The 21,339-nt window shown below is 37.8% G+C and overlaps 1 protein-coding gene across 1 annotated transcript in view; it reads right to left on the bottom strand.

Moving 5' to 3' along the window:
* The window catches only part of FBN2 (fibrillin 2), a 222,618-nt gene that overhangs the window by 134,861 nt on the left and 66,418 nt on the right, over nucleotides 1-21,339 (bottom strand). Inside the window, exon 7 of the mRNA XM_070793212.1 lies at nucleotides 16,922-17,047. Coding sequence (XP_070649313.1) covers nucleotides 16,922-17,047 — 126 coding nt within the window. The remainder of the gene's footprint in view (nucleotides 1-16,921; nucleotides 17,048-21,339) is intronic.

Here is a 21,339-nt window from a genome sequence, read left to right as displayed (position 1 = left end):
GGAAGGACTGGTGCTGAAGCTGAAACTCCAATACTTTGGCCACCTGATGCAAAGAACTGACTCGCTGGAAAAGACCCTGATACTGGGAAAGATTGAAGGTAGGAGGAGAAGGGGACAACAGAAGATGAGATGATTGGATGGCTACTTGATGGACATGAGTTTAAGTAAACTCTGGGAGTTGGTGGACAGGAAGCCTGGCATGCTGCAGTCCACAGGGTTGCAAAGAGTCGAACACGACTGAGCAACTGAACTGTGAGTGAATGAGAAAGTCCAAAGTACTCACCGTACAAAGCCCCACGAAGTATGGCACCAGACTGCATCTCTAAATCCGTCATTTCCCTGTTAGTGTCCCCCTTACCATTGCGCGCAAGCCACACTGGCCTATTTAACGTTCTCTCCATCCCTCAGGCACATCCCTGCCTCAGAGCCACTCACTGGCGGTCCCTCTCAGGAATTTGCCTCCCCAGACAGCCATGGTTTCCCCCTCAGCTCCTTCATACCTTCATTCTCACCCTGCTTTGATTCTGTGATGGTTTTTTTTTCACATCTGATAGACTAATAGATTTTTATTTGTTTCTTGTTTGTCCCTTGTTTTTATAATGTAACCTGCCTGAAAGAAAGGATTTTTATCTGTTTGTTCACTATGCTATCCCCAGGGTCTAGCAATGTACTGCTGCTATTGCTAAGTCACTTCAGTCGTGTCCGACTCTGTGCGACCCCATAGACGGCAGCCCACTAGGCTCCTCTGTCCCTGAGATTCTCCAGGCAAGAATACTGGAGTGGGTTGCCATTTCCTTCTCCAATGCATGAAAGTGAAAAGTGAAAGTGAAGCCGCTCAGTCGTGTCGGACTCTTAGCGACCCCGTGGACTGCAGCCTACCAGGCTTCTCCGTCCATGGGATTTTCCAGGCAAGAATACTGGAGTGGGGTGCCACTGCCTTCTCTGAGCAATGTACTAGGAACTCAATAAATATTTTTCTGAATGAATGATTCTGGCATCAGGGCCCTCTGGGCATGGCAGCTCCAAAGCCTAATATTTCTGCTGATATTTTGGGAGACCTCTCAGTGCTGAGGCTCTCTCATTTTTCACCCTTGATCCCAGAGATACCTCCTCTATCTGACCAGTTGTAACTCTCTCATCAGCCCCAGCTTTCTGACAGTTCATCCTCAGGCTAGTTCACCTACCTTACAGGAATCTGTGTGGCAGGAGCACTTTTCAAGACCACTCAACCCCTCTCCTTTTTGTGGGGTCCTCACCTAGGAGGTAGGAAACTACTTCCCATTCCATTGGCCTTCAAACTCTGGAAATGCAATTTTTCAGACAAATCAAGTTCACCATCCCATCTCTCTTTTTACACAGCCTGGTGGTGAAGGATGAAGACTGAAGGCAGAACAACTTTCCTCTTTCCTTTCTTCCTCATCTCATCCCTACTATTCACAAGTTATGCAAATGATAAAGACAATTGTGAGGCATAATACAGCAATAGTCCCAAAAGGAAAACACAATGAATTTTAATTAACTTCTTAAAGAGGAGCATATTCTAGAACACATTTTTCTCATGAGATCCACATACATTCTTGACTCCAGAGAGAAATATTAACAATTAACTAGCCATTGCAAATAGAGTGTCCGTAGTGTACATGATTTATATGTAAAATGCAACATTATATTCTTTTGGGGAAAAAAAACAAACCCATCAAAATATCCCATCTTCCATCTTGAAGCTACAGGGAATATTTTAAAATGTAAAATCAAGTTACAAACAAAGGCTGGAATGCTATACTTCCTGCTTTTCTTTGTTAGTTAATTATAAAAAAAATTCTTTTTTTCTATCATGGTAAATTAAGGAAAAATATTCCATGTGGGAGAAAAAAAATTATGATAATCTAATTTCTGAATAGTTGTATTCTGAGTTTGTTAAGTAGAATTAATTTTCTAAGTCTACTACTAAATATTCACAACATGGTTTTACTAAAGTATTAGAAGAGAAATTTTTAGCAAACTTCAAATGTTTTCTATTAAAAAAGATCTTCAACGGTTTCAAATCTGTTCTGCTTAGAATCTGACAAAACAAGAAAGCAACCTTTGATATTTTTTTCCAGCATCATTGAAAGCATTTTCTATATGTCTTCATGTTAAAACAGAACCAATTTATGTATAAGCACATAGCAGCAGTTTTAGAAAAAGTTTCATTACATTTTTGTTTAAATAATTTTATTTTAAAAATAAAATACTGACTGCAACAGCACACACATCCCTTCTTTTTAAAGTGCTGCACTGATTCATAGACAATAGAATGACCTGGGATGATGTTAATGATGTCAACAGAGATTTTCTTCCTTCTAATTTCAGGAATGACAAGTTATAGTCTAGGTGATAACAGAGCAGAATAGAAAATAAGAAAGGGTAGAAGAACAGGAGATGATAAATGGGGATAAGATAGACCTAGAATTAAAGATAATAGAGCTAAATTTATTATGATCTTATTAGCAGCCCATTCCTTTTCCTTTAGAACTCTCTGGCAAACATCATAGTAGCCCTGAGTTCCAGTTTGGCAAACACCTATCTTTGGAAGTAAAATAGCTCTGTAACTATAGTAATAATAAAAAATATGATGATGATAATAATAATAAATCTTACAATATCATTTCTAAGGAGTCAAAGTCACTCAGTTGTGTCTGACTCTTTACGACCCAGGAATTCTCCAGGCCAGAATACTGGAGTGGGTAGCCATTCCCTTCTCCAGGGGATCTTCCCAACCCAGGGATTGAACCCAGGTCTCCCACATTGCAGGTGGATTCTTTAGCAGCTGAGCCACAAGGGAAATCCAAGAGTGCTGGAGTGGGTAGCCTATCCCTTCTCCAGGGGAGCTTTCTGACCCAGGAATCGAACCGGAGTCTCCTGTATTGCAGGCAGATTCTTTCCCAACTGAACTATCAGGGAAGCCCATCACTTCTAAAGTTCTAGTCATTAAAACGGAGAAGGCAATGGCACCCCACTCCAGTATTCTTGCCTGGAAAATCCCATGGACAGAGGAGGCTGGTAGGCTGCAGTCCATGAGGTCGCTAAGAGTCGGACACGACTGAGCGACTTCACTTTCACTTTTCACTTTCACACATTGGAGAAGGAAATGGCAACCCACTCCAGTGCTCTTGCCTGGAGAATCCCAAGGACAGGGGAGCCTGGTGGGCTGCCGTCTATGGGGTCACACAGAGTCGGACACAACTGAAGCGACTTAGCAGTCATTAAAAATCACATCTCCATACTCTTTGCTATATCCTTGAATCACTTACATTACTTTTTACTTAATGTATTTCTAATATACATACTCATTTAAAAAATTTAAATGAGAAGATTTTTAGGGAACTGAAAATAGTCTTTATGCTAAATGATGGATATATGGCTAATTTTCACTTGTCCAAATCGATGGAATGTGAAACAAGAGTGAACCCTAAGGTAAACTATAGACTTCGGGTGTCTATGATGCACCAATACAGGTTCATCAATGCAACAAACATATCGTTGTGGAGGGCAAGGCTCTGCATGTGCAGGGCCAGGTAGTAGAGGGCAACTTCTGTACCTTCCTCTCAATTTCGCTATGAACTTTAAACTGCTCCAAAAAAATTAAGTCTTCATAAAAATTTAATATGAACTTTGTATAGATGAGAAACATATACATTGAAATAGGATAAAATTACACTGAAAGAAAAAGAGTGATTCCTAACTTGGGACTAAGAAAAAACACAGCTCAAGCATTATCACAGCTTTCTTTATTTATATCTTGACTAAAATGGGAGCATCTAAAATAAATGAGGAGCCCTCCATACATTTTCCCATACCTAGATGGTGAATGAAGTATATACACAGTCAGTAACTGACAACACTTGTAAGAAATGCAGTCAGGGATCAGGGTATTATATTTCAAATTTTGTTGCATTTTTACCTAACTACAGCAGGATTTTGCTCAGAGTAGACTAATTTTCTTCAGGCAATGAGCCATGGTAATTTGTGAGACAGCTTTTCTTTCTTTCTCTCTCACTTAGTTGAAGCTACAGATATATCAACAATATTGTAAAACCAGCATTTTTGTTTATTTTGGCCTGTAACATTGCTTTTACATTTCACTATGAAACAGCAATGATTTTATAAGTAAAATGAAGAAATAAGGAATATATTTGAGTTTATATCTTTTTCTTCTCATGTCAAAGTTTAAAACATTCACCTGGTTCTTTCATTCCAGGGTAGAATAGATTTTTCTATCACTAACACACATCTAATTTCGAGTCTCTGAGAAAGGTGTTTTGGAGGCTCTCAATTTTTCCAGTGATCTTCAGCAGAAACTGAACTACAAGAATTATGTTAATTACTTCACCACGGGGTTTTTTTTTTAGTATTTTTTAAAGGGATTTAAATATTCAATGGCACTGGGGAAAACAACACTGGTTCTCAGCATTTGGGAAAATGTACCTGAATCCACTAAAATGCAATTTCCTGACCACTGTGTTATGCTAAATAAATCAAGTCCTCTTGGTCTCAAACGTCCATTTCTATAATTTGGGTGAAGCTGGGGCTGGAGGAGTAAAAACAGGCTGAGACTCGTCAGCAATTATAGATAATCTTAAATCCCCAGTTCCATGTTTCTTCATCAAGATGATGAATTTGGGTCCCTTTCTTTGCTTGCTAATACTCTCGTTGGAGGAGGCAAATATATGTTCCAGTAGGTCAATTTTGTTTGTTTAAGATTAAAAAAGTTTTATTTATAGGAAACTGTAAAAGTCATAACTGAAATGTTATATTAGAACTCTTTTACAATTATTTTTTTAAGATCTGAAATCACATGGTTTATTGAATATTTCATAATTAAATTGTCTGTGATATATATCCCTGCCTTCTTTAATGAAGACCTAGAAGGGCCAAATGCTTTCTTTATCTTATATAATACTCATAAAACCTTTATGTAGAAAAGACCATTTTTATCTCTACTGTTAAAGATACAGGCATCCATTTATTTGCTTGAGATATGCAATCCCCACACGCACCTCCAGCACAAACCCTGTCATGTGGGCCCCAAATCTGGGATACTGGCAACCAGGTGCTCTTCTTGCTCCACATTTATTCTGTGAATTCTACTTGAAACTAAAATTGTCATTTCTCTCTACAATTTTCCTCTTGTTCTCAGAATGAAAACTAAAAACTAAATTTCTTTTAAATGAAAGTTAAGACCTGAATATTCCTAATTCTGATCCAAAACCCAGATCACAAGCTACAGAATCTCTTTTTGTTAAATAGTTTTCTTTTGGAATACGAATTTTTCACAGACTTCATGTTTATGACGATGATGTTACCCATCATGCCTCAAATAAAGAACTCTTTTTCCTCCCGGCTCTCATAGAAAACTCCATGTGCAACTTTCCATGAAAACCATTTTGTTTAGGTTGAAAGTAAGGGAGACATGTCACTTCAGTAACTCCATATGAAATATTGCTGGAAGTTGACTAAGATTGCCAAGGTAGTGCCCAAGTTACTGAATGTGTGCATTTTAATAGTGGAAGTCATTTGCGGGAAGAAACTAAAAGTTTAGACTGGAAACTTCTGATAAATACACTAGAAAGTGATATGTGCTAATTTTGCCTCAGCTTGTCAGCTCCGGGTTGCTGTTTGGTTGATCCCCTAGATGTGCTTCCCAGCTGGCCTCACTTTCTTGGGTGTGACACCTGGGGGGCTTCTAAAAATCAAACTTGAAAACCCCACTGCTAACCTGGGTCCATGTGCCCTTCCCAAATGGCTTATTTTAGATTTTAACTCTTTAATACATACGCAACAAATTTCTAAGCTACTCAGTGCTCTGCTTCCCAAGAAAAATGCATCATGAAAATCATATTCCTTAGAGCAAAAGATATTTTACAATCAATTTGTTTGACTACAAGTCACTCTATCTTATATGGGGAGAGAGACAGAGGAGAGAGAAAGAGATGAAGACATACTGACCCGGCTGGATGTCATTTTTGCTTAGCAAACATAGGAAACCATGGCAAGTGGAGTCAGGCTTTGATGCTCAAAGCTAGTAGTACTATTTAAGTTTCCATTATTGTCTCTGTGTTTTAAAATTCAAATTTTCCTCCCATGGGAGAGGGTTTGGGGAACTGGGAAGAAGGAGGCTTGGAACCAAGAGCAGATGAATTGAGGAAGATGAGCTTTAGCAATCTTTGCAAGGGTGACGGCCTCGCCCAGAATTAATCCTGTTCTCACGGAGGAGTTTCAATTGTTATAGGCTCATCCCTTTTATTAATATGCCTTAAAAATGAGACTGAATATTGAAGGCTGTTACCAGGAAAATACTGTGCTTAAAGATGAGGTAATGCCAAGATATGGAAGCAACGCAAGGGTCTATCAACATACTGTGGACAAAGAAGATGTGATATATGTATATGCGTGTACGTGTGTGTGTATGAATATTACCCAGACATAAAAAAATAAACTTTTGCCATTTGCAACAACACGAATGGACCTAGAGAGTATTATGCTTAATGAAATTAGTCAAAGACAAACATTGTCTATTATCACTTAAATGTGGAGTCTAAAAAGTCTCCTGCACTGCAAGCAGATTCTATACAGTCTGAGCCACCAGGGAATTCCAAAATTAAATAAATGTATATGCAAAACAGACTCACAGATATAGAAAACAAATGAGTGGATAGCAATGGGGAGAGGGATGGTGGGAGAGGCAATATAAAGGTATGGAACTAAGATATACAAACTACTATGTATAAAATACATAAGAAACATGGATATATTGTACGTCATAGGGAAACAGTCATTATTTTGTAATAACTTTAAGCGGAATATAAATTATAAAAATACAGAATCACTATGCTGTACACCTAAAACTAATATACTATAAGCCAACTATATATAGCTCAATTAAAGAGTAGGTACTTCTTAATGCTTTCGGGAAATGTAAATCAACTGCAATATTTGAAAACAAAAACAACCAAAAATATACGGAAATGTTTGCAATATCTGTGTTTCTCCTGTATGATTTCTTAATCTGTATCACGAGCCCAGAGCTCCATGGAAAAGACATAAAGAGTGATCTAGAAGATGGAGTCTAGTCCTGTGAGCCAGGGACGGCTCACTGATCACTCAGCAGATGCTTCTCCACCAATCTGGAGGAGGGCAGGGCAGCACACAGGCCTGGAATGAGGGAGAGGCACGCTGACTACACAGTGTCAGCCTCTTTGTTCCCCAATCAGGCATCAAGCCACAGCAGGTAGAAACAAGGTTCAGCATGCTAACGCCAGCGTGACCTAAGCTGCCTACACAGACATCAATCCTAATGGAAATGTGAATGCATCACGCTTTGGGAAATAAACAGATCAAAAAGAGGATAAACATCCCTCCAGGAAATCAGAGTATGTGCGTCTTTAAGTATGTAACCACTACTCATAACAGGAAGAACCAGGAAATGATGTCCATCAGTGAGAAAGTTGATAAACACATGAAGGTAAATCCACATAATGGAATAGTATATCCCATTCTAAAGAATGGAGTAGAACAACATGCAAATATTAATATGTATAGATAAATCATTTCATTAAAATAAAAGGTTCACACGTATCAAATTGTTTTTGTACAATTTAAAAGATTGCAATAATCAATAATAATAAAAATGAAATATCTATAGGTGCAATAAAACTATCTTAAAAAGGCAAGAAAAGGCAGCATACCGACTACGAAGTGTGGCTGAGGGAGCACCATGACACATACGGATTATTATCCTTGCCTTGGTGTTTGTTTCCGGTAGTTTCACGAGTACTTATTACATTGTTTAAAGCCACTAAATAACAGCAGGCTATGATGACACCACCCTTATGGCAGAAAGTGAAGAGGAACTCTTAAGCCTCTTGATGAAAGTGAAAGAGGAGAGTGAAAAAGTTGGCTTAAAGCTCAACATTCAGAAAACGAAGATCATGGCATCCGGTTCCATCACTTCATGGGAAATAGATGGGGAAACAGCAGTAACAGTGTCAGACTTTATTTTTTGGGGCTCCAAAATCACAGCAGATGGTGACTGCAGCCATGAAATTAAAAGATGCTTACTCCTTGGAAGGAAAGTTATGACCAACCTAGAGAATATATTCAAAAGCAGACATTACAACAAAGGTCCATCTAGTCAAGGCTATATAGTTTTTCCAGTGGTCATGTAGGGATGGGAGAGTTGGACTGTGAAGAAAGCCGAGCGCTGAAGAATTGATATTTTTGAACTGTGGTGTTGGAGAAGACTCTTGAGAGTCCCTTGGACTGCAAGGAGATCCAACCAGTCCATTCTGAAGGAGATCAGCCCTGGGATTTCTTTGGAAGGAATGATGCTGAAGCTGAAACTCCAGTACTTTGGCCACCTCATGCGAAGAGTTGACTCATTGGAAAAGACTCTGATGCTGGGAGGGATTGGGGGCAAGAGGAGAAGGGGACGACAGAGGATGAGATGGCTGGATGGCATCACCGACTTGATGGACGTGAGTCTGAGTGAACTCCGGGGGTTGGTGATGGACAGGGAGGCCTGTCGTGCTGCGATTCATGGGGTTGCAAAGAGTCGGACACGACTGAGCAACTGAACTGAACTGAACTGATGGCACCCAAACACACGGTGGTGGCACCTTTGGTGGCATCACGGTCCACATTAGTATGAGGATACAGAACAGCTAGGCAATAAATGAAGCTTAGGACCCGGGTCAGGTCACAGTGGGTCCACTGAGTGCATGGACCCACCCAGTGTTTATTTCCCAAGATCCCTAATGTATAATTAGCTTGAACATCCCTATCAGTTGACACAACTGACACAGATAGCACTTGACCTGTAGGGCAAGAACTGCCATAGTTGGGAAGAACAAGTGGAAGCCTCTGAAATTGCTCCAAGCTTTAAGCTAAGGAAACAAAGGGAAAAAAAAAAAAAGAGAGAGAGAGCAGGGTATGGGTGGAATAATACTGAGATTATGCCATGAAACAAATACTGTGATGAATACAATTCTATGTACCTGAGAGAGGCAGCACAGACATATAGATAGATAGATGTGTCCGAAATACATGCAATCACCATGAAATATAGATAGACTGACCTGTTCCCTGCTTTAAAAGCTATATATTTGCAAAGGTCCAGCTTGTGTTTTGACATCTACATCAGCTGTGATTTCACTGGGCCATGCAGTTTATTTGCAGTTGATGACCAGGATTCTACCAGCTTTTTGTTTAAAGATGATTTAAGAACCTCTTTCTTCACATTAATTACTGGTGGCTCAGATGGAGAAGGCAATGGCACCCCACTCCAGTACTCTTGCCTGGAGAATCCCATGGACGGAGGAGTCTGTAGGCTGCAGTCCACGGGGTTGCTAAGAGTCGGACTCGACTGAGCGACTTCACTTTCACTTTTCACTTTCGTGCATTGGAGAAGGAAATGGCAACCCACTCCAGTGTTCTTGCCTGGAGAATCCCAGGGACGGGGGAGCCTGGTGGGCTGCTGTCTATGGGCTCGCACAGAGTTGGACATGACTGAAGCGACTTAGCAGCAGCAGCAGCAGCAGACAGTAAAGACTGCCTGCAAGGCAGAAGACCTGGGTTTGATCCCTAGGTTAGGAAGATCCTTTGGAGAAGTGAATGACTACCCACTCCAGTATCTTTGCCTGGAGAATTCCATGGACAGAGGAGCCTATTGGGTCCATGAGGTTGTACTGAGTCAGACATGCTTGAGGGACTAACACTTTCACTTTCTTCACAATAGAGTATCACATACACTCTTTTAAATACTATTTATGTTTTTGCCAAAAAACATAAAAAATTACAATCCACTTCACCATAATTATCACCCTGACCTCTTTCTCTTTTATAATTAATTTCTTTAGACCTCTACTACTGACTTTCTTCTATTAGTTCAGTTCCATCTTTCACTACTCCCGTTCTCCTTCACCTGCAATTTCAATTCTCAAGTCATAGAGGATGGACTATTTTTAGCACAGTGGTACAGAATAAACTTTCATTTTAATAAGTAGAAAATACAGCAAAAACTCTACAGGTTGTGCCAGGATCACTGAAATGGATCTAACTCAGGCCTTTCTGGATCACAGGGCACAGAATGGTACTCCTGTTGCTGCTGCTATAAATACATTTCCCGATAAATGCAGTCCATGGGTTGGGATGTGTGCTACCTGGTCACCCACCCTTGCTTGCTCAATAGTGCTCGCTGAGAGTGAAAGCTCTGGAATAAATCTAGCAGGTTGGAATCCTGGCCCCACGGTTTCATAGCCATTAAAACTTGCAAAGGTTACTTAAGACTCTCTGTGTCTCAGTCTCTTCTGTAAAGCGAGTTAATAATAGTAACCAGGGCTTTCTTGATGGTTCAGTGATAAAGAACATGCCTGCTAATGCAGAAGACACAGGTTCAATCCCTGATTTGCAAAGATCTCACATGCCACAGAGCACCTAAGCCCGTACTCTAGAGCCCGAGAGCTGCAACAACTGAAGCTCACATGCCCTAGAGCCCCCTCTTCACAAGAGAAGCCCCTGCAGTAAGAAGCCCACCCACAAGCCACAACTAGAGAGCAGCCCCTGCTCGCTGCCAACTAGAGGAAAGCCCTGGCAGCAACGAAGACCCAGTACAGCCAAAAATAAATAAATAAAAAACTACTAAAAAACCAGTAACCAAACTCACAGCACTGTATTATGACTCAATAAGAAAACCTATGCAAAGTGGTTTAAGTGTAGCTGAGAGCACACTAAGTGCTCCATAAATATTCGTTTTTATTAACGCTATTTTGGTGCATTACTTACAGGCAGATGCAAACAAAAGAATTACTTATAAAGCAAAATAAAAAGTGCTCATTGTTACGAGAGCAGAAAGTAGGTTTGGGTTTAGGAGCCTGGTGTTTCTTATTTAAGGGAGTGAAGTGAAAATGAAAGTCACACAGCTGTGTCTGATTCTTTGTGACCCCATGGACTGTCCAGTCCATGGAATTCTCCAGGCCAGAATACTGGAGGGGGTAGCCTATCCCTTTTCCAGCGGATCTTCCTGACCCAGGAATAGAACCGGGGTCTCCTGCCTTGCAGGCGGATTCTTTAAGAGGGAGTTCGTTTACATTTTAAATACAGTGCTGCAAATTTCTTTTTAAGAAGATTTAAAAGATGACAGTTTTGTGTTTTTAAATGAATGACCTAAAACATTTCCCCAAATTTACAGTTCTCTTACTTGAAGCTCAATTTTTAATATGTAGTGTTCTTTTTGGGAAATAGTCAATGAGCTTATTTATTATTTATTTTAAAGTTAATAAACTTTTGGAAATATGAGTAAAAGCAAGCGCTTTTCAGTTTAGCACAGACGTTTATTCTCCATGGTTTATCAAAGCAGAGTTGGAACAGCCACTAATGACACTGTGCCAACAACTTTCATGAGTTTCATGAGTATAAATAAATATATTTGTTGTCAGAAATCCCAAACAACTAAATCCTGTGGTAATGGAACAAAGCTGAAGACTCTTCAGAATAAATTGCAAACAACTATTTGACATATGAAGGGCCATTGAAGGGAAATTTTCCAATATAATGATGCTATTTTTCTGCCTTCCATTTAAGCCAGGAAAGAATAACTCAAGGAATGTCAGAGAAGGTATAGTGTGGAAAAGGAGATCATGTAAGGACATCCGGTACCTAGTTGTGCTTATCCAAGTAGACTGAAGTTCAAATTTACATTTTTTGTTATATAAAAAAATGTGGACAGTATTCTGATATACCCTTTCCTATTATATTGACGTGTTCTACTTTTCTTCATTTAAATTAGACAGATTTAGATGAGTAAATCTTTGAAAAGAGTAAATAACTGAAACAACCTTCTTTTTGGATGTGAATAGTTTACTACACCAAAGAATCACTTTGGCCATTTTATGACAGACTTAGGAAAAATAAGACATGACTTTAGTAAATGTAAGAGATTTTACTGAATCTCGGGTACTAAGTTAGTGATGGAGAAAGATAAGGGATTCTTTTAGACAAACACACACACATACACGCAGAGAAATATATATTTATATTCATTCCCGACTGATGCGACTTAGCAGCAGCAGCAGCAGCATCTCTCTGCTTGGACACTAGCCTACATCTAAATGTGAAAAAATAATCCCACAAGAGAATTCTCCTAATGATATGAAACAAAACAAACCTTAATGATAGATATTGACTGACAGGTTTCAAATGTTAAATTAGGAGATGAACACTCCCTCATCATTTTTTCATGTTAGTATAAACTATGTATGTTCAAACTCAAAGATTCAGTAGAACAAGCCTTTTGGAGAAGATTTTAGTTAAGAAGATATCTCAAAGCAGAAGACAGTTCTTTCTTTTAGATAGAGAGTGAAGGTCCCTGACCTCTGTTTATTGTCACCCTGCCTATTTAACTTATATGCAGAGTACATCATGAGAAACACTGGGCTGGATAAAGCACAAGCTGGAATCAATATTGGCAGAAGAAATACCAATAATCTCAGATATGCAGATGCTGCTGCTAAGTCACATCAGTCATGTTCGACTCTGTGGGACTCCATAGACCAGCAGGCTCCCCCATCCCTGGGATTCTCCAGGCAAGAACACTGGAGTGGGTTGCCATTTCCTTCTCCAGTGCATGAAGGTGAAAAGTGAAAGTGAAGTCGCTCAGTCGTGTCCGACTCTTCAGGACCCCATACTGTAGCCTACCAGGCTCCTCCGTCCATGGGATTTCCCAGGCAAGAGTACTGGAGTGGGTTGCCATTGTCTTCTCCGATATGCAGATGACATCACCCTTATGGCAGAAAGCAAAGAAGAACTAAAGAGCCTCTTGATAAAAGTGAAAGAAGAGAGTGAAAAAGTTGGCTTAAAACTCAACATTCAGAAAACTAAGATCATGGCCCATTACTTCATGGCAAATAGATGGGGAAAGAGTTGAAACAGTGACAGACTTTATTTTGGGGGGCTTCAAAATAAAATCACTGCAGATGGTGACTCCAGTCATGAAATTAAAAGAAGCTTGCTCTTTGGAAGAAAAGTTATGACCAACCCAGATAGCATATTAAAAAGCAGAGATTATTTTGCCAACAAAAGTCCATCTAGTCAAAGCTATGGTTTTTCCAGTGGTCATGTATGGATGTGAGAGTTGAACTATAACAGCTGAGTGCTGAAGAACTGATGCTTTTGAACTGTAGTGCTGGAGAAGACTCTTGAGAGTTCCTTGGACTGCAAGGAGATTCAACTAGTCCATCCTAAAGGAAATCAGTCCTGAAAATTCACTGGAAGGACTGATGCTGAAGCTGAAGCTCCAATATTTTGACCACCTGATGTGAAGAACTGACTCATTTGAAAAGACCCTGATGCTGGGAAAGATTGAAGGTGGGAGGGGAAAGGGACGACAGAGGATGAGATGGTTGGATGGCATCACCAACTCAATGGACATGAGTTTGAGTGAGTGAACTCTGGGAGTTGGTGATGGACAGGGTGGCTTGGCATGCTGTGGTCCATGGGTTCGCAAAGAGTTGGACACGGCTGAGTGACTGAACTGAACTGAAAGAGGGACAATGACACAAAAATCTAAAAATGCTGAACTGCACAATGTTTATCCTCTTAGCCTTTGAATTACAACCAAAGTGAAACAAAATTATTAAGGAAGTGAAAAAAAATCAGATAAAGCAAAAATTCCCATAATGAAGATCACTGGCTTCTTTCCAAATACAGTCTCAACTCTGGCCCCATATTTTCTTTTCATTTGGACATTCAACCCAGGTAAAAGAACTTAACTTACTATACACCCTGTTCCCAATGAATCAATGTAGCTTACAATATATCAAGACTGTTTCAGGATCTGTAATAAATGAAATTTATCAGCACGAAATAAGACAGAGTTTTTGTCCTCAATGACCTTACTCAAGTGTTGAAGTGAGATGGTCAATAAACAAGTAACACAAGAAATCAATAAGACAATTTATCAAAGTTATTAAGCTGACTTTACAATTTCTTGTTAATGCTACCACCATTTTCCTAATCACAGGAAAATGTGATGGAGTCACCTTTCTTATTTCTGAACAGATCTAGTAACTTACAGATTAAAAAAGATTTCTTTGGAGAATTTCACTGACATATGAACAGAAATATAAAATGTGCTACAACAGAAATAGGAAGGGCATCATTTAAATCTTTTAGTTCTATATTTTAACATTCATTGTAATCCATACAAAAGTTAAAATATCTTACCTTCAACATTTGGTTCAAAGTAATTGCTATCATTGTATTTTTATTTAGAATAAACACTAACTTTAAATTCATGGCAACACTTTTTACATTGATACTGTATTAACTGACTATAACTTAAAACTTGTAACTGAGTGTAACAACAGTTTGCAGTCTTTCCAGATACATTATGCCACAAATTACATTAAATAAATTTATGTAAGGAAATACCACTTGTTCTTTTACATAAAGAAACAGTATAACTCAAAGAAAATTGATAATAGTCACTTTTAAGACCTATCCAAATAAATATGACATAGACACAAAGTCAAGGCTTCATAAAGCCTTTAGTTTTCAAATTCTAATCACCACTTCTTCTAATTCTGCTATTCCCCACCAGTCCCAAACATTAAATCATATAATTTTTTCTGGCCATTGGTTAAATAGATTTGGCTGCTTGGGAGGAAATAAGGAAAGAGACGACTGGATTCAGGGCTCTGGGTGGTGCCTCCACTACATCAATAGCCCCCTTTCCTAAAGAACATAGACGAGTGTGAATAAAGAGTTGCACTGTCTTTAGCCAAACTCTGTCTTGGCTCTACATGTTGTTTTGATGAAATGTGATGTAGAAAATGCTCATTCCATTTTCAACTAAGAAGTAATACATTGTTGGATGATTAATGGAACTGTCATAACCACTCTCATCAGTTGGTGGCTGTACCTTCTTACCTATAATCAAACTCTCTTTTTGTTCCTAAGTCCACCCCCTTGGATCTAGTTTGTATATGACTCCAGAAGTAAAAAAGTAAAGGAGTGGGGTGGTGATAAAAGGTTGAGCAACAGAATCAACCCCAAAAGAGGGGGGAAGAAAAATACAGAACACAGCAAGGAAATAGCAGTCCAACCCAGACTTCCTGCACATCCCTAACTCTCTAGTCCAATTCCGTGTGTATTCATACTCTACTTCTTATCTAGGAAATAGTTCCTCTTCCTACCTGTTCTCCATCATTATACTCTAGATTTTATTTTTCCCACGTTTTTTGTTGACAGAGAGGGACACAATTTTTATAATCAAGTAGCAGAAATAGAGACTTTGTCAACAAAGGTCCAACTAGTCAAGGCTATGGTCTTTCTAGTGGTCACGTACAGATGTGAGTTGGACTATAATGAAAGCTGAGCACAGAAGAATTGATGCTTTTGAACTGTGGTGTTGGAGAAGATTCTTGAGAGTCCCTTGGACTGCATGGAGATCCAACCAGTCCATCCTAAAGGAGATCAGTCCTGAATATTCACTGGAAGGACCGATGCTGAAGCTGAAACTCCAATACTTTGGCCACCTGATGTGAAGAGCTGACTCATTTGAAAAGACCCTGATGCTGGGAAAGATTGAGGGCAGGAGGAAAAGGGGACGACAGAGGATGAGATGGTTGGATGGCATCACCGACTCAATGGACATGGGTTTGGGTGGACTCCGGGAGTTGGTGATGGACAGGGAGGCCTGGCGTGCCGTGGTTCATGGGGTCGCAAAGAGTTGGACAGGACTGAGCAACTGAACTGAACTGAACTGAACAGAAACAATCCCAAATACTGCCTTTTGGAAAGGGGAAAAAAAACAAAAGACTTAATTATATATACTAGGTATTGAAGGTAAAAGGTCTAAATGAACTTGTGATAATATTTTCACCAGAAGTAATTATTATATATGTTTAGCACTATTGAATCAAAAAAAAAATGCTCTCAGTTAATATCCTAGTAGGCATGAGGAATAAGTTCAGATTATTGAATTTTCCATATATATTTTTCCACCTCAGAAAAGTTAGACTGGCAAAAACTCCAAAATTGTTTTTTAAAACTCTGAATAGATAAAAACACTTATGTAACAAAATGAGAAAAGATATACTCTATTAAAGCTTTCAGAAAATGAGTTCAGTTAATAATAAATTGATTTAAGTAATAACGGAAAAGACAAACATTATACTTTAACACTACCAGAAGCATCATAATTTCCTAAACCTCTATATTAATTAAAACTAGACACACTTAGAAGCTTCCTGAATTTCATAATTTTGATAAAGTTTTCAAAGATACATATAACAAGTGAATTTATTCTATTTGAGGAATGCTGATAAAATTTACATTTCAATATTATAGTCCCAAACTCATATTCCGAAAAGTATTAGTTTTTTTTTTTTAAGATGTTTACTTGACTAAGCTATTTTCTGGGAGATTACCTGCTGTGATAATTTCCAAACCCTCCTTGAGTCAATTATACTTGTCTTTTATTAGACGGTCAGTTACGCACAATATCAATACAAAACTTAAAGTCTTTATTTTATAACATATGACGGAGTACCTCTAATGCGTTGCTTTAATATATTTCACTTGAACTTATCTTTACCTAATTTTAATGTTTGATATAATTTCATAAGTGAAATAGAAAACTATGAAGGAAATATAAAAATTGTTGGATTGCTACCATTCTCACTACAATACAGAAACTGAGCTAAACCAAATGTAAAATGATACGGGTTCTTTTTTCCAAATGAAACCCATTAAATATACAAACCAATACAAAACTACTCTAAGGTTATTCCTTCACTTTCATATTAAAATAAATGATCATAATTGTGATTAAATTTTTCCCAGATTCAGAGTCAGACATGTCCCTTGAAAGGGAGATACTCACCTTCACATTTCTGAGTAGTTTCGCTCTGCTTGTGACCTGCAGGACATTTGCATTCAAAAGAGCCCACTGTATTGATACAGTTTCCTCCCTGGCATATCCCAGGAATAGCCTGGCATTCATCAACATCTGTAAGCAGAAAGTATTTTCGATATAGATATCACTAATTTTCAGAATATTTATCTACACATGCGTATTTTTTTAATGTATAGCAGAAATCCACTTGTTCTCAAAGCAACAATGTGAGGGGAGTCAGGATCCCTTCGTATGCATGTATTTTAATTTAGGTAAATGGTATACATTAAAGACCTCATTTTGTCTCTTGGTTTTGACTTTCAGAATTCTGTTTCTAAAATCCATCCATAGTGTTTTGTGGACAACCAATCCCTTGCTTTGATTTGCTACAGAAGACTTCCTTTTATTTTTAATTGGAATGTAATTGCTTTACAATGTTGTTTTGGTATCCGCTTGAGCCTCGCTCCGTGCTCACCTCCCCCACTTCACCCCATCCCTCTGGGCACCAGGCTGAGCTCCCTGTGTTATACAGCAGCTTCCCACTAGCTGTTTACACATGATCATGCATATGTCAAGGCTACTTTCTCAGTCTGTCCACTCTCCTGGTGATGAATAGTCAGCAGCCTCTAACTTTCCATCACCTCAGGAGAACAAACATATAATCTGAAAAGACTTACATCTATTAAAGTAACTTAAGTCTTAGTTTAAAATCTTTGCCCGAAGAAAATTTCAGGTCTAGGTGGCTTTGCTGTTAAATTCTTTCAAACATTTAAGAAAGAAATATACACAGAATCACACAGAAAAGAGAAGAGAGGACACTGCCCAACCCATTTCACTGAGTTGGCATTACCCTGAAGCCAAAGCTTCATATTAAAATAAATCATCATAATTGTGATTAAATTGTGATTAAATTGGGGATGAGCATACAAAAATTATTAGCCAGTCAACTTTAGCAATATATAAAAAGTTAACATATCATGACTAAGTAAAACATTTATTCCAGGAATTTAAGGCTTCCACATTCAAACATAAATCAGTTCATCAAACAGATTAAGGAAGAGACAACATATGAATATCTCTTGGATATGAAAAAAGCAACGGCAAAGTTCAACACTCATTCATGATCACTAATAGATTTTTTAAAATCTCAGTAAGCCAGAAATACAAGGGAATGTCCTCCACCTGATAAACACCCTGTATAAAAAAACTACAGCTAACACATTATAGGAGATTGGGAAAATTTTCTTTATTTAGAGTTTCTGAGTCTTTCACTTTATATCTAAATTCACCTTAAGTTCTCTTTGTGTAAAAGGTAATTCAGTATATTGTTATGATGAACATGCTATATAAAAGGGCATACAATATATAAGCTTATGCAGATTTACATTAGCTATCCAAATCGACAGGCCAACGTAACAGATTTATTAATATTATATCTATATAACAATTGATGTACTCATTGTAAGAAATATTAAAGATGCAGAAAAACAGAAAATTAAAAGAGATAACCATTGATACATTAGTAGTCTGTTCTTTTAGAATTATTCATAGACAAATTCAGAGTGGTGGCCCATTAATTTAATCAGAATAAGATCACACTATATGTGTTGTTTTGCCTCTTATGTTTTTCCATTAAAACATTTTATTGATACATTTCTATGTCAGTGTATATTGACTTATCCTGCTATTTTTTGGTAAACCCACAAGTTTGGTATATCTTACTGTGTAAACTGGGGCTTCCCCAGTGGCTTAGCAGTAAAGAATCCATCTACAATGCAGGAGACTCTGGAGACAAGGGTTTGACCCCTGGGTTGGGAAGATCCCTTAGAAAAGGAAATGACAACCCACTCCAGTATTCGTGCCTGGAAAATCCCACAGACAGAGGAACCTGGCAGGCTACAGTCCACAGGGTCGCAAAAGAGTTGGACACAACTGGGCACAGCACACAAAATATTGTTATCCTGAGATGAAAATAGCTATCACTGTCTTATTAAAGGATATCTGATCCAAACAAAAAGCAACTAAAATGAATTATATGACAAGAAGTTTACATACTGAAGAGTTTAATTTACAACATTTCAAACTGCATTATTTTAAAAATGTACTACATTTCTACCCTCATTACAGTGGTAAAAAACATCCGTAGAAACTGCTTTTTTCCTGGTAGATAAATCAAAGAAAGAATATTTTGGTATAAAATGAAAAATGAGGCCAAATCCCTGTAAATCCCTTAGTACTGTTCATAAAAAGTTTGACTACATATTTAGTAGATTCAGTAATTTTTCAAAGGAAAAAGCATTCTGACTTTACAGGGTTTATTTTGTAATTGCCTGAAAAGTACTTTTCCTAGAAAAAATAAATAGAACTTTTATTTTTTGAAATATCCTACGCAGCGATACAGAATTAATTTCTTTTAGGGAGATCATTAATCACTAAAATAAAAAAGAAAGTTTTAAAGAAATCTTATTGAAATAATCAACAGGAACCTAGAGGCACACACAAGTGTTCCCTATAAAAACAAAAGAAGCCAGCCTCAGACCTTCAAATTATGCAAGAGTTTCTGCATCTTCCAAGCTAGCATAAGGAACCACTAATGTCTGATGGGTTTTCCACTGGACAAATTATACAGATGTGTTTCTGTTCTTCCCTTCAATTCAGGCAGAGGCTTATTATTTCTTTAAATGTTGGATAACTTCAAATCACATATAAGAATTTTACCGAATAAAATTAAATCTTTTGAAACTTAAACCTTAGACAATCACTTCAGTCTATGTCTACTAAGGTTATAAATAATGTGACAAAGCAATAGTAATTCTAGTTTATGAACTCGGTTATTCTCCAACTTCTCCAAATAAACTTGCCTTAAGAGATAATAAACTGATTTTATTATATAAATTAGTATTAGATGGTATATTATTTTTAGCTGACATTAAAATGTGAAAAATATGTGCCAGCACTACAGGCATATAAAAATGGTTCGTTTAATTTATATCTGCGGGAACTAAGGACCAACTCCTATTACTGTACTAATAGTGCATGATTTTTTAACTTGGTCTGTCCCCAAATAAGATTCACTTTTAAAATGTAAGTTATTTCTACACTCCATAGATATTCATACACAGTACTTATATTTCTACAAAAACAAATGTCAGTCTTTAAGTATAGCAATTGAAAAATAGTCCTGTCTCTATCTGGGGCCTAAGACATATAGTCTGTCTTGGCAACGGTTCAGTGTGGTTTGATTCGGCCAGAATATCTATTCATGCATTCACAAAATTCCAAAGCTGAATAAATGATCATCCCAATAAGTAAATATTGATAACTTACTACCTGTAGGACTTCAAACTTGAAATAAAATAAAACAGAGCATGGTTCTGTCTCAATCCTCTTTGTCTCAACAGATGTCATCATTGTTTATCCCAATGTCAAAATCAGAAACGTTAAGAGAGAAACTGGGCATCCTCTCACTTCTTCCCATCAGTACCAAGTGCTTGCTTCCCAAATATATCTCAAATCTTGGCTCTCTGCCTCTACTCTGGTCTCAAGCTTCATCATATATCACCTGGACTGTCACAGGAAACTTCTGAGTTTTTTTTTCTTCCACTCTGGTCCCCCCTAGAGTTGATTCTTTGCAGAGCACCTAAAATACTTCTATTTACAAAAATATGTATCAAGGCCAGAAGTCTGTAGACCCTGCTACACTGTTTTCTGGTCTATGAGTTGCTCGAGAGAAGTTTGAGACCCCTTAGGGTATTCCCTTTAAAGAAGATACTTGCTTATTCTGTCTTATTATGCCCACAAGATTCTCCTTTATCTTCTCTTTCTTAGTCAACTGCTATACCTTCCAAACTGCAAACTGAAACTTCTATTTTAGAAAATTTGTCTGTTGTTTTCTGTTCATTGCTTCAGCTTTCTTTACCACCTTTCTGCTTCTTTCCAATCAGTCTTTATTGTCCTCTGACATTTCACTTTGTGATTTCCTCAAGCTTATCAACCTTTGTCATGATTTTGTTCAGTTTTATGTTAAGTCCATATGTGTATGTGTAATATTTGCCTTTCATTAGGTAAAGTTTTTATTCCTTCAGTTTCTTTCTTGAGTATGATCAGTATGCACTATGCATCTCTGATTGTCTTTACTGAACTCTTAGAGTGCTTCTTCGAGCACGTGTTAAGAGCAGAAACACATTATTTTTCATTTCCATGAGATAAAAGAGTACATGAAATTTGTGTTAATTTAGATAATTCTATCTTTTCCTCATGTTTTTTCTCTCTTTTTTTTCAGTTTTTCTTTAGTACTCATCTTTAAATGGAGTCATTTTCTGCTGAAGAAAGACTAGAGAGTGCTAAGAAGAATCAGGTTGATTTGAAAACTTCTACAAGGAATATTGCCTGCAGCAGCTTCTTAT

Source organism: Bos indicus, chromosome 7, assembly GCF_029378745.1.
Source record: "Bos indicus isolate NIAB-ARS_2022 breed Sahiwal x Tharparkar chromosome 7, NIAB-ARS_B.indTharparkar_mat_pri_1.0, whole genome shotgun sequence".
NCBI classification, from domain to species: domain Eukaryota; kingdom Metazoa; phylum Chordata; class Mammalia; order Artiodactyla; family Bovidae; genus Bos; species Bos indicus.
Note: the sequence above shows the minus strand (reverse complement) of the source record. Positions and strands in the feature narration are given on the sequence as shown.